Consider the following 17,597-nt stretch of genomic DNA (forward strand, 5'->3'; position numbering starts at 1 on the left):
CCAAAGGCTAGAAGGGGAGCTACACAACCAGCATGTTAGACGGAGCTTCAGTAAATATGAATAGGTGGGACTGTATGTGGGATGTAGAGAAGGGAGTAAGTATGTAGTACACTATACATGGTTATGATAAATTCCTTCCAGCGTCCATAGAGAAAGCTGAGGCAACCTGCGGCCTTCCACTCCAGTAGGAACAGCTAGCTGTTAAATCATATCGAAATTTGTAGTTCCTCAGCAGATGACAGTTCGCAGGTTGTCTTTGCATATTAGACTCATGCAGCAGACCCGTGTCTAGTATCCCATGGCACTACTGCAGTACTTACTACCAGCGTGAAGGAGAGAGACTGATTTAGATAGTGAAAGTGCCTGAAGTAGTAACCGACCATTGACGCTGAACACAGAATCTACAAGCAGGAATAAAAGCTTAAAAAACATACTTTCGAAGCCTTGCATCTGAATGTCCAGGCAGTAAAGCATTCACCAAGCCTACAGTTTATGAAGCCTTATCATCATCATCATCCCAATAAACACTATCAAAAATGTTTTTTAGCCAACATTAAAGTGTTACTAAACCACAACAGTAAAATCAATCTGTATATGTAGTAAAGCATGCTCGTTATACTCAATGTGGAACCTAAGGGGTTAATCTTCCATATTATGTAAAAAAGGATTTTTGATCCTGCCTTCTCTGATCCTCTCTTTCTTACACAGTCACCAATCCATCTGCTGACAGTACACAGCCCTAGGAAACACTCTGCACATGCTCAGTTTGGTGAGTATTGCTAGAGAGGTGTTATTTTTTTTTTTGGAGGATGCGATGGGCCAATCAGCACTGTCCAGACAGAGGGTCGGGGCTCATGCAGCCTCATGGGACAATCACAGGAGAATGAAAACCACTCTAACAAGACTAACCAGTGCTCACTGATATAAGTCACAAGATTGCTCTAACTTCTGATAGGAAAAGGTATTTAGCAATTTATATTTAATAAAATGATTGCATTTCCATGTTATGTGTACTGTGGGAGACCAGATATAGTGATAGCAGGGTCCTGGGTTTAGTAACACTTTAAACATTTTTGATGCTTGTTAATCCTTTAAAAATTATATTTCTATTGATCATTCATATTTTTACATTACAGCTGCCATACTAGCTCATTGCATATGCAAGCTCTGCTTTCAATAGTTGTGCTTTACTGGTCTTTCTCACAATGCAAGTCTATTAGATAGCCAACTCATTGAAAATAAGGTACTCCTTTGTGAGGCTGATCGCTTAACAGCTGGTAATATGTTAAGTTGAGTAATGGTAATAGCTTAATACCCTGATTCCAGTCTTATCTTCAAATCTCTACATGTAATATATTACCAAAAATATGAAAAACAAACACTTAAAATGTGGCAGTCACAATAGAAATCACTTAACTCTTTTGCCCATGCAGAGAAAACCAATAGGTTTGTTATAATGCCTCTCCCCCTAGTAACACATACTCCTCTTTGCTTGGCCCCTGCCATTCTATTCAGCTGCCATGGTTAAAGTAAATAACCTTTGTACTTTCATACAGTTATCCTTCAACTTGTCCTTTCCCAGCAGCAACGTACTTACCTGTACACACACCCACCAGTCCAATACACATGAGCTGCTGCAAACCCTCTTGGGCTGGTCTTTTTTGTCCTCTGAGCATGCACAGAAAAAATCCAGCAACTGTGCAGGGATATGGCAGGACCATGGGCAGGTGAGTATAAGGCAGCCCATACATTAATTATTTTTTTCCAACTAGTGGGTTGAATGGAAAAAAAGACATTATCCAATTCCCCCTTCAACACATTTGAGGTGGATGGGGCATTCACTACTAAGCTATTGCATGCTGATGGCAAGAAGCCTTCAGTGCTGCCAACTATAGCATTGATTGATCAGGAAAACCCAACAAGCTGGTTTTTCTGTACAACCAGGTTGCCCATACATGGATAAAAATTCATCCGGTCCCTGCTGAACTGGCCAAATTTCAATCCATGTATGACCAGCTTAAGACTCTGAGGGGTAGGTTAAAGAATACTATATTAACGTGCAGTTTTTCTTTACAATGAACACTGCAAAATAATACAAAATGTTAACTTACTACTAATACACTATACTTTATCTTTAAACAGTCAATCTACCAAAAAGCCAATACTCCTGCTATGGGACATCAATGAAAGGTTCATTCATCTGCTGGCATTTTACATCTCTAGTAGACTTCAACAGAGGAATCCACCAAAAGAGGTTCCCATATCTGCTACATTTTCACCATATAAAAGAGAATGGTAAATGCCTAAGGTGAATGTCACTCCCCTCATGGAGATGGGTGAGCTTGAGTCTTAGTGTGCAATTTCTCAGCATCCACACAGAAATTATATCAGCTTTGTGTGGATTAAACCCCCATAAACCTTTTGGAAATAGCAAGGTTGTGAAATAAATATTAGGACTACCATAGTTGACCTCTTCTTTAAAAATGTTAGCTGCCTTTTGAGAAAGGTCAGAAATCCTCATCTGCATATTCAAATCCTTATCTGGTCAGTGACTTAAATTACCGAAGAGGGTCGGCCTGACCAACAAGCAACTAGCGTTTTTAGAAGAAAAGGTCAGCAGTGGAAGCCTGCAAAGTTCTCTCATGACAAACTTAATTTACAAAGGGACATGAAACTCAAAGTACACATACGTGTTTGTTAAAGAATCTTCCCTAGCCCCCCCCCGCAGCAGGTCTGTATTTACCATGTCCAATGACTGCAACCTCCTGCTCTTTCTGCAGCCTGGTCTGTAAAAATCAAGTGCCAGGCTACCTGTACATTAAAGTACCATAGACTTGAATGGAAGCTACCAGTATAGCAGTGAGCAGTATTTTATTTAGGTCTATGGGACGTTAGTGCTCAGGCAGACGTGCACTAGATATTTATGGGCTGAGAAGCAGGCAGTACAGGAGGCCACAGTCATCAGATAAGTTAAGTACAGACCTGGTGGAGTGGGGGCAAATGTATAGAGAAGAGCTATTTCTAATATTTGCAGAAGCATTTTTAAGGTACCAAAACTGGAGGCCACTAAGGGCACATTTTGGTACACCCAAAACATGCCATAAGGGACATTGAGGGATCATCTAACATATCTTCTTTTGACAGCATAAATAATGTACAGATAAAGTGTATCTTATCCCAAAAATCCCCAAAATGGACTAATTTGGTGCTTTTTGTCCCAACAAATATAAAATTAAAATCATCTTATTAAATCTGCTTGATAAGTAAAAAAAAAAAAAAAAACTTGCTGATCTTGTCAGAACTCTTGTCAGTTAATAACTTCCAGTGCTCTCTGCCTTTGCTATTATCAATCAGTTCTTAGTTAGCTCTCTCGTTGTTACAGATATTACAGAGAAGAGGAGAAGGGTTCTGTGATTTTTTTCTGTTGTGCTTATACAAAGGGAAGCGTTGCCATTCTAGGACTGGAAATGAGTAACTGCCAGGATCACCAGGTGAAAATATATGAAAAGCTTGAAAAAAGAAAACGAATGTAGCCATCACACCCAAGGGCTGATAAACGCTATTTTTGGAAGGGGGTGATGCCCTTTAACTTCAAAACAAATGCATCATTGCAAATAAAAAGGGACTGCAAGCACTGCAGCGCTTAGTGATATATACTCACCATCCCCAGGGTCACCAATGGAAAGGTCACGGGTTAAACGAGGCTTCCCAAGAAAATTTTTTGGAGACGAATAAGAGTAAGAGCGGAATCTAAGACCAGAGGTCAAAGGGTCCTGCAATAAATAATTGTTTTTATTTTGTGGTCAAAAATGTATACACCCATTGCATTACTTGCTCATATTTGTTTTAAAAGGATTATTAAAAATGTCAGTTTGTCTTACCTATCTAAATTTAAATAAGTGGACTCACAGAAGTGCTTCCTGTACCAGGATGTGCAAGCATTCAGAGCACTGAGATCCTGTCATGCTTTTTTTTTAAATATGCCTGACATAAAGGTCTAGGGGTTTCAAAAGCTTGCCATGCTAAAGTATGAGTAGCTCAACTGTCTGAAAGTAGACATGCAGAGGAAGAAAAGGAGGGAGGAAAACATGTTTACCAGTGTTATGTGAACAAAGGCATCTCCAACCTCACCTTTAGACAAGCATGCACTCAGTGACCTCGACAAGCAAATTACAAGATAGCATAAAAAATGCCAGAGATGCTTTTTTATGTAATATATATGCAGTCTGTGTTTGCAGACAGCGGTCATAAAATAAAAATGAATATACACTAGCAGGACCTTGGTAAGCACAATAAAGGTCTGAAAATACTTTGATAGAAAAAGAAAAGGTGAAAAGCTATATGTCCAAACTTGCTTGATTTGCCTGGATATATTACAGAAGCTAAAGAACTTAAAATACTTTTATTCGATAACATTACATTTGTTCCTACTGCTAATGTGGCATAAAATGTTTTTGCTTCTTGGATGAAAACTCCCAAAGGCAAAGAATGTGATGTGAATGACAATACCTTACTCTGTGCGAAGGGTAGAGTTCCAACTTGTCTGATTTGGAAATCAGGATTAGTCTCGGGGGAGTCCAGTTCATCACCGCTGTTCCCAAGAAGACCAGAAGAGTCCTCTTTAGCAGAAGAGCCAGAATTGTCATACCTGCTATATGTCCCCTCTCCTTCACTGTCTGCATCAAGCCCATCTAAACTGGAACTGCAAACAAGAGATGCTCAACGTCATAATGTAATTATGTAATCACAAAAAAATATATGGTAGACATGTGCAGAACAAAAACATTGGTTTCGTTTTTATTTTCATTTTGTTGCATTCCTAAGAAAATTGGTTTAAATTTCATTTATGTTTTCGACCAGATTCAAAACTTTTCAAATGGATTTGAAGTAAATGAATTTGAATTAATTTATTTTCCTTTCAAATTCACTGTGAAGAATCGCTAGTTGTTAAGGAGCAGGGTCCTTAACAACCATGACTTACCTGCTGTCAGCAGGATCCCTGCTGACAGCAGAATATAAAAAAATATTGCTGACATTAAAAAAAAATTAAAAAAAATAAAAAAAAAGTGTGGGGGTCCCTCCCTCCCCAATCCATACTAGACCCTTGACAGTTTTTGACAAGTCCTTTATTAAAAGAAAAAGAAAAAAAAAAGTCCTCTGCAGGAAATCCAACATCAACCACGATGAAACAAACAGGTTCGCTCTTGTTGCTGGCTCCTACCATCTGACAGCTCCGGTTCACACCAGTTACAGCATGTGGTCCCACCCCTTTGTTTATTTACCATTGGCACTGGGTAACAGAGAGGTCAGTCAATGGGTGCCTAGTGACGGTAAACAAAGGGGCCGGACCACTCGCTGACACTGGTGACCAAGTCCCTTTGTTTATTTATCTTTGGTGGGAACCGGAGCTGTCAGATGGTGGGAGCCAGAGTCAGGATCAGAGCTGTTTTTTTTCTCAGGGGGCTTCCCCCCCTGTCCCCAAATCAACAACCACAGCCCAGGGTTGTGGGGGAAGAGGTCCTTGTCCCCATCAACATGGGGACAAGGTTCTTTGGGGAGAGGGAGGGGTCTCTCCTGCCTCAAAGTACCTCCCCCCATGTTGAAGGCATGTGGCCTGGTATGGTTCTGGGGAGGGGGCGCTCGCACTCCCCCCTCTCCTGGCCTGCCGGGCTGCATGCTCGGATAAGGGTCTGGTATAGATTTTAAGAGGGACCCCATGCCATATTTTTTTTTTATTTTGGCACGGGTTTCCCCATAAAATCTATGCCAGACCTAAGGGCCTGGCAGGGATTTTGGGGGGACCCCCCCATGCCATTTTTTTTTTTAATTTTAGCATGAGGTTCCCTTCAAAATTCATACCAAACCCGAAGGGCCTGGTATAGGTTGGGGGGGGGGGTACCCCTCACATTGTTTTATTTTTTTCTTTTATTTTAAATTCCATTCCAAAACATCCAAAGTGAATGCCGAAGATACAAAACGAATTCTGATATTCGATTTGTATCTTCAGCATTCATTATGTATATTTTTGAATTGAATTTGGAATAGCATTAAAGAATTAAAAAAACGAATGCTGAAGATACAAAATAAATTTATATTCATATATAGTGGATATAAAAAGTCTACACACCCCTGTTAAAATGTCAGGTTTCTGTGATGTAAAAAAATGAGACAAAGATATATAATTTCAGAAACTTTTCCACCTTTAGTGTGACCTATAAACTGTACAACCCAATTGAAAAACAGAATGAAATCTTTTAGGTGGAGGAAAGTAAAAATAAAAATCTAAAATAATATGGTTGTATAAGTCTGCACACCCTTAAACGAATACTTTGTTGAAGCACCTTTTGATTTTATTACAGCGCTCAGTCTTTTTGAGTATTAGCATCAGCATGGCACATCTTGACTTGGCAATATTTGCCCACTCTTCCTTGCAAAAACACTCCAAATTTGTCAGATTGCGAGAGCATCTCCTGTGCACAGCCCTCTTCAGATCACCCCACAGATTTTCGATCGGATTCAGATCTGGGCTCTGGCTGGCCCATTCCAAAATCTTAATCTTCTTCTGGTGAAGCCATTCATTTGTTGATTTGGATGTATGCTTTGGGTCATTGTCATGTTGAAAGATGAAGTTCCTCTTCGTGTTCAGCTTTCTAGCAGAAGCATGAAGGTTTTGTGCCAATATTGACTGGTATTTTGAACTGTTCATAATTCCCTCTACCTTGACTAAGGCCCAAGTTCCAGCTGAAAAAAAGGCCCCAAAGCATGATGCTGCCACCACGCTGCTGCCACCAGCATGCTTCACTGTAGGTATGGTGTTCTTTTGGTGATGTGCAATGTTTTTGCACCAAACATTTTTGGAATTATGGCCAAAAAAGTTCAACCTTGGTTTCATCAAACCATAACACATTTTCCCACATGCTTTTGGGAAACTTCAGATGTGTTTTTGCAATATTTAGCCGGGCTTGGATGTTTTTCTTTATAAGAAAAGGCTTCTGTCTTGCCACTCTACTCCATAGCCCAGACATATGAAGAATACGAAAGATCGGTGTCACATGTAACACACAGCCAGTACTTGTCAGATATTCATGCAGCTCCTTTAATGTTGCTATAGGCCTCTTGGCAGCCTCCCAGACCAGTTTTCTTCTCGTATTTTCATCAACTTTAGAAGGACATCCAGTTCTTGGTAATGTCACTGTTGCGCCATTGTCAGGGTCCTGTCCACGGCAGAGGTTCTGGAACATCTGGCATTTCTGCCAATACTCTACATGGCTGCAGAGGTACACATCAGCTTCAGTCTGGTGCCAGACGGCCTTTATAAGGAGGCTCATCAATTCCTCTGGTTGCTCAAAGATCTCTAGCTCCCCGTGCCCTGTTCCTGGTTCCTGTGATTCGGACTTGTGATTTCCTGTTACCGACTCGGCTTGCTGCTGGACCTGTCTACTTTGATTTACCCCTGATCTGACCTTGGCTTGGCTTACGGATAATCTCTCTCTCTCTCGCTCCTCTGTGAATGGCCTCGGCTTTCCCAGCTGACTACGTCCGCTCTGATTCCCACCTGGTACCTGACCTTGGCTTGAACTGACTACCCAGTAAACATCCAAATCCCGGAAGGGCTTGCATACCACACACAGGTGCCTCCTGTCTGCAGACCTATCTCCGTGCACCAGCTGTGCTTCTGAGTGGATCACCGACCAGCACTCCTACAGGCGACCTGTGCAACTTTGGGCCTGACTCCCACTGTCCCACTCTCAGGGGAGTCTGGAACTTAGCCGCAAGGAAAGCCCTCTCTCCATTGGCCTCCACCACCAGGTACGTGATAGCCATATTTTCTCCACTTGATGACTGTCATCACTGTGTTGCATAGTATATCTAATTCCTTGGAAATTTTCTTGTACCCTTCTCCTGACCAATACCTTTTAACAATATGATCCCTCTGATGCTTTGGAAGCTCTCTGCGGATCATGGCTTTTGCTGTAGGATGCGACTAAGAAAATGTCAGGTAAGACCTACTAGAACAGCTGAACTTTATTTGGGTTAATCCGAGGCACTTTAAATGATGGCAGGTGTGTAATGACTCCTATTTAACATGATTTTGAATGTGATTGCTTAATTCTGAACACAGCTACATCCCCAGTTATAAGAGGATGCAACCACTTATGCAACTACATTATTTTAGTTTTTTATGTTTACTTTCCCCCCCTAAAAGATTTCAATTTCTTTTTCAATTAAGTTGTACAGTTTATAGGTCACATTAAAAGGTGGAAAAAGTTCTGAAATTATTTATCTTTGTCTCATTTTTTTTCATCACAGAAACCTGACATTTTAACAGGGGTGTGTAGACTTTTTATATCCACTGTATTTACAATCACAATAGCTGGTTAAGAACCGGCCGGTCACGGTGTCCTTAACAACCATTACTAAGTGACTCACCTGCAGTCAGTGGAATTCACCGCTGACAGCAGAAAGTAAATGAAACAATTGCAGATTTTAAAACATTTTTTTTAAAAAAACAGTGTGGGGGTCCCCCAGTGTTGATAGTCAGCCTTAGTCCTGTGCTTGTGGCACACTGACAAAACCCAAGCGGTACCCCTAGCTTCTTTGTTGAGAAACAATAATCGAAATGATTAGGGTTGCTAAGTTTATTATAAAATTCAGTTGCCAAATTTGGTGAACTGGTAACAGTGTAGGGAAAAAGTAAAAAGCAAATTTCAAAAAACTGGACCTTAGAAAAACAAATCAAAGAGGCAGGCATTGTCCTTAGCAGCCACATTAGTTTTTCCATAAAAAAAAAAAAACACAATCTGATTTGTTGCTCTTTTTTAATAATTTGAGTGGGAAATAAAACCGCAGCATTCACGCCCATTATAGGACAGCTGTAGAACGTTGTATTGTGTGCTGGTGAATTAAATACCAACTGGCAAGCCGTGAAACTGAAGCACAGCTGAAAAACCTTGTAAGAGAAGCAAAATGTTGTCGTGAAAGCAGTTTACACTAGTGTAGAAGCAATTTTCTTCTAATGACTTGTCTCTGGTGTCACTTCTGTCACCATGGAGGTAAATCCCTGACATATTTGTGTCACAGTAATGAGTGAAGTTCAGTCACAGAACAAAGTGCTTCAGGTAACCGTGACTAATCGTCCGCACCCTGCAAATGCCTTTCTAAAGGTTTTACAAATGCCCAACAGTAGCTACATCTAGCTTCAGGGGAACTGCAAGAGTCTCATCTTGTTCACACATGTTACAATTTGGTTACAAGATTCCCCAAACGGATTTCATTTTGTATCTATTCATTTACTATAATTATTACAATGTGCTTCCTGGATGGGTCTGAACTTTACAGAACAGAATAGTGACAAGAAGGTGATATGTTTTTAGTTTTATTTAGGTTGAGTTAGAATGTGTAAAGATGCTCATATGTTTGTGCTCTATAATTGATCATAATGGATTTTTCTTTCAGTGTGTGGTGTAATTTGTCACTTTAGTTCATTGTCTAAAGACAACTGGCTCACAATATGCAGCATCATATTCCTTAATGTATACCAACTCCCTGGCACGGAGACAGAAATTGAGGGACATTTCTCTAAACTGGACAAGGCCATCCATACTATCCTGGCAGAGTTATCAACACTTCCCCAGTCTACTCCAAACTTAAAGCCTAACTCCAGGTTTTAGTGAACTTTAAGTAATTAGTTTGGACCAAGCTGGTCCAGACACTGTTTCTTTGACTAATTCATGCAGCAGCTATGTATGAACTGTATGTAGTATCAGCTACATACAGTATACAGGGCTGTGTTCTGGCAGTGGAACTTCCCATCCTGTTCCTGGAACAAATTTGAGTCGGGCTGAACACTGCATAGATATTCACAGGAAGCTTTGTATTTTCTGAATGCGTACGAGGCTTCCTCTGACTGGCTGAGGTGGAAAGGCGGACAGATGACATCATGATCTCCACCACAGGCAATCAGAGAGCTTTGTATTCATTCCAAAAATACGATTCCTGTGAATGGAAGCGGGATAGAAAGTTTCCATCCCACTGCCAGAACACAACACTGTAGACTGCATGTAGCTGAAGCTACATACAGTATACAGCTTGGTCCAAACAATCTATTTAAAGTTCACGAAAACATGGAGTTAGGCTTTAAGGGTACACATCAAAACATGCTTAAAAATTCATGAAAAAAATGTGTGCATTGATACCCATTTACGCATTTCAGTGCCTTTTTATGTGAATTTATATCCATTGTTGTGGTTGGTTTATTTATTTATTATTTCCCTATGTTACATAGTTAGTCTGGCTGAAAAAAGACAATTGTCCATCCAGTTCAACCATATAAAAAAAAAAAAAAAAAAAAAAGATTGTAATCCTATACCCCAGGAAGAAAACCGGGTTGAGTTTGAAGGGGACACTGCCAGAGACAGGGTATTGCACTGAGAGCCGTGTTTTGTTTTGTTTTTAGTCGAGGTTGGCAACTAGCTTTTAAGTTCAAGAGGAACAAAAGTCAGAAAACTAAGTCCTACTAGATCACTTTATGTTGGCCCCGTTTGCAGGTATAGCTATGTAAAAACATTAAAATAAGTGCCTATACTGTGTAAAATTCAGTTATACACTGTCTCACCCTGCTCTGCCCATGCTCCGTTGCTCTCCATTTTTCGGCACTGTGCCAAAAGTGTATAGGCCAACCTGCTTACAGCTTAAAGATTTACTGCTGCTCAGGGGCTCTGGGTTCAGCAAAATGGCTGCCTCAAGGAAGCAGAAACAATGCTAGAAGAAATTTACAGTCCATACTTATTTTGGTAGCATAATTATTCATGTGGAATGTATGTTCCTTGTTATAGAACGTTATTTTTTTATCAAGTTGTTATGAATAAAGTTCTGGTTTTAAAAAAAGAAATCTAGACTTGGGATTTAAACAAAAACCATCACTGGAAGTAGATGTAACTATTTAATCCACCATTGCAGCTAGAGCATGGTGATTGAAGGTGTAAATCTGAAAGGGTGCAAGAAAACTCCAGTATTTCTGGGAGAAAATAGGAAATGCTTTTCTCTTTTTATATTACACAGAAACAGGAGATCTGACATGGTTTCTTTAATCTAAAGGACCCCAATCAATCATGTAAAGTTGTCAAACAATTTCCGACACATGAAAGAACTAGCGCCAACTACTACATTGCTTTCTACAAAAAGAGACTTTGAGAAATGTTATCACCAAGGTGCATTCCCAGCTCATCTTACAATGTGAGGCATCTTTCGGTCAGCTGCTTAGGCTGTATTTTGCATAGCTAGATGCTCCAAGGCATTGAGTCAATGCCATATTTTCTAAAAGTCAAAATTTTAATATTGTACATGCCTCAGGATAAAGGATCTGACACCATGCATCAGCATATTGAACTGGTGTTGCCTATTTTGCAATGCAAGGGTTAGCTTATAGGCATTAATAATGACAAGTGTCATTAGGGCTGCAGATCGTGATCATTCATTGCAGATACCATAACACCAGGAGCAGGTGTTCAATTGAAAAACACTTGCAGCTATGCTACATTATTTAAACAAGTCTATATTTCTTATTTACTGGTTAAGCAGGTTCAGAAAAGCCTCTTTTCTATAGCTTTTTTTTTCTTCTTGTGTACGTAAACTCAGCATCCACTACCAGAGCTTTTAGACATTTTATTTCTTGCCACCTACGCAGTCCTATTTTGGAATTTTTCATATATAATTTTATATACATACTTTTATATATAATGTGTAATTGTACTGTCTGCCCTTACTTATGTTGTCTCTTAGATTGTACGCTCTAAACAAGCAGGGCCCTCTGATTCCTACTCTATTAAATTGTATTGTAATTGTACTGTCTGCCCTTATGTTGTAAAGCACTGCGCAAACTGTTGGCGCTATATAAATCCTGTATAATAATAATTTTTTTGTTTTGCTACAATATCTGTTGACACAAAATTGCAAAGGTGTAACCTTATGACGCATCCTAGATAAACTATTAAATCGATAATACTGACTCACCATTTTTTCTACTTTAATTTTGTATCTTTCTTTTTTCTACATATATTAAAGTGGAGTTCCAGGTGAAAAAATAAAAATAAAGTCAGCAGATACAAAAACTGTAGCCGCTGACTTTTAAAATACAGTCACTTACCTGTCCCTCGGTCCAGCGGTGTCCTCACCACCGCTGGTTTCACCGGAGGTCTTCTCTCCCTGGCACCGGCATCTGTAGTGTGGGCACCCAGCTGTGACAGCTTGCGGCTTCACAGCTGGGTGCCCATTGCGCATGCGCGAGAAGTGCTGCGCTTTGTGAATGATCCTGTAGTTTTCTGGGACCTGTCATGTGTCCCAGGAGACTACGTGGAGGGAGGGGGGACGACGACTTCTGCTTCTAATAGCCTAGGTGATCACAGCGGAAGTGGGAGCGGGTACCTGTCAAATTTGGGTACCCACTCCCCAAAGGTGCCAATCCTTAATGGGGAGCTGGGGACGAAGCATTAAAGCGGAACTTCCCCTTTTGGGTGGAGCTTTGCTTTAACACAGTAGAGGGGATTAAACCAACCTACCCATCAGCAAACTTTACATGCTCAATTTATATATTTAGTGGTGTGGCAGTGTACTAATGATATAAAGCATTCTACTTTATATTGTAAAGCACTGAGTAATCTGTTGGCACTTTATGAATCCAGTATAACAACAACAACAATAACAATAATTTGAAGTCCCTTTCCTTACCTTCTTTTCTTGTAGGCCACATAAGCTGCATTTCTCTCGGAGCTGTATCCCAGCGTTCGGCACTGGCGGTTACTGCCTGCAGGTGTGGAAAGCCTTGAAGGCGAAATGTAGGCGGGAGAGTCTGCACTGTCTGCATTGTTTACCTCTGCTCGGGAATTCTCAGGGGAAGCACAGGTGGAAGGACTGGTATCTCTCACAGAGCTCTCAGATGTCGGGGTGGAGTCAGATTGGTCTGTATAAGGAACTTCACAGCCAGCATTGTTCAAGTGAATGAAGTTAATCTCCGAATTACTCGCCTAAAAGAATTAAAAGCTTACATAAGTCAAACAGCAAAAATTTGACTTTCCCACCTGGGACACTGGACTTTTATAAAGGAGGACAGCACTAAGAAAACTACATTTTAATAAGATGCATAATCACTGACACAATGCATGATCGTGGGCAATGTATATTCAATGTCATGTGTAAGAATGTAATGGAAGTTGTGCATGGCTACTCTTGCACAAAATTAGGGATACGTGAATTGCTTTGGATAAAACCGGGTTTGCAATAGATTACCATTTCAGTTCACTGTGTAATCTAATTTGCTCAGTGAACAGGTAAAGCTTTGATTTCATTGTGAGCAAGATCCCACTGCTATTTACATGCAGAGGTGATAATGGTGCAAGACTACCTGGTTTCTCTAACTCAGAGTCTCCAAACTTTAAGGGTCAGTTTACGGTCCTTCAGACTTTGGGCGCAGGGGAGAAAAGTTTGACTAGTGGGGGTAGTAAACGTCCTGGACTCAGTGGTAATAAATAATTCTTCAGGCTTGGTGGACAGTCAAAGTAAATATATTGCAAAGTGCCTTTGGTCAATAGGAGGAGAAAGAGTGTCCCTTAGTTGGTATTAGTTGGATGAATATGGCCTTATCATTGGTATCAATGGGGGGAAAAGTGCCCATTTTTGGCATCAGTAGGAGGAATAATCTCCCATCTTTGATATCAGTGGGAGAAACAGTTCCCCATCAGCGGTGTCAATAGGAGGAATAGTGCCCCTACATTGGTGTCAGTGGGAGGAATAGTGCCCCATTATTGGTGTCAGTGGCAAGAATGAATTCCTACTGCTGGTATCAGCTGAAGGAATACTGCCTTTTATCGTCCAGAGGAATAGTGCCCCAAGAGCCAGATAAAGGCTAGCAAAGTGCCACATTCAGCTCATAGGGTGTAGTTTGAAGACATCTGCTCTAACATAACATACATTCATTATTAGATGCTGCCATAATAAGCAAGAACAAGTGGTGAGGGGTGGATAAGATTGCAGCAATTTTATTCCACTGGGAAGAATTTGTACCAATGCGGATTAATAAGAAGACCATTGCATCTCTTTACTAGCTTACTATATGTTGTCCAGTGAAATACATCCTGCTGTGCACTTCATCGAACTAGTGGCAGAATGAAATTGCTGAAATTCACTTATCTTTACCCAGAATGTTACAGCTAACTCTGGTCAAAGGAAGAGGTACAAACAACAGAATACATGTGGATGTCTAGTTTTGTACAGTTTTTTTTTTTGCATATAAACATCCCTCTTTCCCACACTGAAAAAAATTTTACATTTAAAGCAAAGTGTTGGGTTTAATATTTTCCTTGTTCAGATTAATAAAGTATTCTGAATCAGAATAATTGCACTAAATCCTACAAGGTGGATGGAGGCTATGAGCAAAGTAATAAAAAAAAAAAAAAAGAAATAAAAAAGGACCTCTTGGTTGTAAATATCCTGTCCCATAATGCTGCACTTAGGTCCAGGGGTGGACTGACAACTCATGGGGCCCCCAGGCAATAGGGGATCATGGGGCCCCTGTGTCCTTGCCCAAACTCAAAAAAGCCTATGAAAAAGATACCAGGGGCATCTCATGGGGCCCCCTACTGACCCCGGGCCCTCGGGCAGTGCCCGAGTTTCCAAATGGTCAGTCCACACCTGCTTAGGTCTTATGTCCAGGAGCTGAGGTCAGCAGAATCTTCAGCGATGACTATACTGATGTTGTCTCCTACAATGCACAGCTCCTGTGATTCATGTCACCTAACATGCTGGACGCAGGTCACATGCGCTGGGGCATTAGGGAACCTAAATTTTACAGCTCCGAGGTGTAATACATTACAGTAGACCCAACTTTACAGTTCAAGCTTGCTTTAAACATCCAACACACTATCAAGAGTTCTTCTTATATCATCTGTCTGAAAATATTCGCTAATATAATCAAATCTTACTTCATCCACCACCATTGAGTTGGCATAAACTTCATCATTGCCATTTAGCATGGCAGACAGCCTGGTTGCAGCAAGCATAGTGGGTGGGTACTTCAGCCTCTTCAAGACATCTACTGATGAATGTCTTTTTTCTGTAATTAAAAACTCACTCTAGTTACTAAATGAAAAAAAAATAACATTCACATAAGAATTCTGACATTGAGAACAATAAATGGCTGAAGTTACAGAAAGAATCCAGCGTAATATGCCTTCTAGTAAACTGGCATAGTCATAAAAGAGTTGAGTTACAGGCATGTGAAATGCCCCACAGGAAAGAAATGTCCAACAAATGAGAAAATTAGTGTTCTCATTCAAGCATGTATATTTACATTATATCATTTTTAGATATGTACTCAATTTTCTCTTTCCAAATGATGACTCTAATCAAGGATGGATTAACATAGGAGAAAAGAACAAAACAGGGCGCACTCTCCTCGTGCATTACCGTGATAAGAAGAAATGTATTATAAAAATACAAATGTATACTCACAAACCAAAAAGGTCATAAAAACAGAGACAAGGAGTTAAAGATGCCAGTAATGGGCAACAGAGGTCTTCGGGTAAAGTTCTAATGCGTTTCGGGAGTTGAACTCCCTTCCTCAGAGCAATAATCTATTATCTATTGCTCTGAGGAAGGGAGTTTGACTCCCGAAACGCTCCTTGTCTCTGTTTTTATGACCTTTTTGGTTTGTGAGTATGCATTTGTATTTTTACAATAACTTTCTTATTATCAATTTAATGCATGAGGAGAGTGCGCCCTGTTTTGATATTTTCTGCTAGTACCAAGATTCCCCGATCTATCAAAGGCGGCACCTCAGCAAGTGCTAGATTCCATATTTTGAGTGCAGCAAGAAGATTTGAGCGCTGGTTTCTGGTTACTGATGGATTAACATAGGGGCTATTGAATTTGCAGCTTCAGGCCCCTACCATAATAGGCCCAGAAAGGAACACTGAGCATTTTCAGCTCTGATATCAACTGATATTTGATCAGTGAACTTGGTGCACTGTCAGTCTATATAATGCTGCTGCTCCCCCCACTCCAGGCTGCTTCAGTTTACACCTCTCTATTTATACCTTGGACTGCTTCAGCTTGGGCAGAGGGCTGCGCCACTGGTCCATGTGCACACTGCGTGGTGACAGCATGGCACTTGGTGACTTTTCCACCAATTTGAAATAGACTGCAAGGAGGGGGAGATGGAGGAGAGGAGGATCCTGCCTTCAGTGCCCTGGCCTGCACCAATTTACTGTTACAGAGGTCAGTGCCTGACAGTTCCACGCCACAGAGAGACTGTCCTGCCATCTGCCAAACAGAGTCTGTAGGGGGTCACTGATGTAAGGGGGAGTAGGGACTCTAAGGTAAGGGGGAACACTGATATAATGGTTCCCCCTTATATCACCGCCCTCATTCCCCTTTTACATCAGTGTCCCCCTCCTTACCATAGTGTATTCACTTTAAGGATGCTGATCAAAGAAGAGGGGAGGGGATTCTGGTGTAAAGGGGAACTCTGATGTAAGGGGGGTCTATGTTCACCAGAGTCTGCAGTGTTCTCCTTTACATCAGGGTCCGCAGAGTTCCCCCTTGCCCTGTAAGGGGGTACTATACAGACTCTGATGTAAAGGGGAATTCTGGAGACTCTGATGTAAGAGGCGATGTTAACGTAAGGGGGAACACTATGGATTCTCATGTAAGAGGAACTCTGCAAACTCTGATGGAAAGGGGGGGGGGGAGGCTCTGGTGACCAGAGACCCCCTTACATCAGAATGCCTCTTTACACCAGAGTTTGCAGTGGCAACCCTGATGTAAGGGGGAACTCTTTGGACCTTCTATAAAAAAAAAAAACTAGGTCCATCCTAGATTGTAAGCTCAAAGGAGCAGGGCCCTCGAACTCCTCGTGTATCACATTGTATTGTTATTGTACTGTCACATGTTCTGTCTCCCTTTGTAATGTACAGCGCTGAGCAAACTGTTGGTGCTTTATAAATACTGTATAATAATAATAATGATGCTTTCAATCTGGCCCTGACTATTCCATGTAGACACTGTCAGGAAACAGTTCGCCAAAACTACACCAATTGAAGCCTCTGAGGCTGCCTGTGACAAATAGAACATGCCCCACCCCCACTCCCTGCCCCCTCCCCAAATGATTAGCCGCAGGCCACAGTGTGGTTATATTTGAAAAGGTTACAACTTTATCATTCAACCACTGAAATCTCTGAAATTATTAAAGTCAGGCATACATAATTTTGATTGAACATCAAATACCCTGATACCATTTTGAGCATTTTTTAAATCTAATACATGATTGACCTACAATAGCATGCTGGCTTGCTAAGGTGTTTGACATTTCTAAATGTATGGGGAACCTATTTACAGACAAAAGAACATGCTCAGTGACCTCCAAGTACCATAAGAACAGTGGAGAAAAGTTCACCAAGCTGTAAATAGTTCAAGTTGGTTCTAAATGATTAAACTTTCATAGTTAATGCCATTAACAGAGAAAATGGAGTAGGGAATTTTTGTTTTGTACTAAGCCATTACTTAGTAAAGCTGAAGCTTCCAGCTAGCAATGGAGACTACCCTAG

The 17,597-nt window shown here is 40.8% G+C and overlaps 1 protein-coding gene across 4 annotated transcripts in view; it reads right to left on the reverse strand.

The window, feature by feature from the left end:
• Positions 1 to 17,597, reverse strand: part of ARHGEF28 (Rho guanine nucleotide exchange factor 28) — a 305,207-nt gene that overhangs the window by 113,783 nt on the left and 173,827 nt on the right. For all 4 annotated transcript variants that reach the window (XM_089686171.1, XM_089686172.1, XM_089686173.1 and 1 more), the window contains 4 exons: positions 14,976 to 15,106; positions 12,727 to 13,022; positions 4,510 to 4,702; positions 3,662 to 3,773 (listed from right to left, as the gene is read on the reverse strand). In XM_089686171.1, coding sequence (XP_089542297.1) covers positions 3,662 to 3,773; positions 4,510 to 4,702; positions 12,727 to 13,022; positions 14,976 to 15,106 — 732 coding nt within the window. The remainder of the gene's footprint in view (positions 1 to 3,661; positions 3,774 to 4,509; positions 4,703 to 12,726; positions 13,023 to 14,975; positions 15,107 to 17,597) is intronic.

Source organism: Staurois parvus, unplaced genomic scaffold (assembly GCF_062004578.1).
Source record: "Staurois parvus isolate SC_StPar_1 unplaced genomic scaffold, SC_StPar_1.0 ptg000392l, whole genome shotgun sequence".
Classification (NCBI taxonomy): domain Eukaryota; kingdom Metazoa; phylum Chordata; class Amphibia; order Anura; family Ranidae; genus Staurois; species Staurois parvus.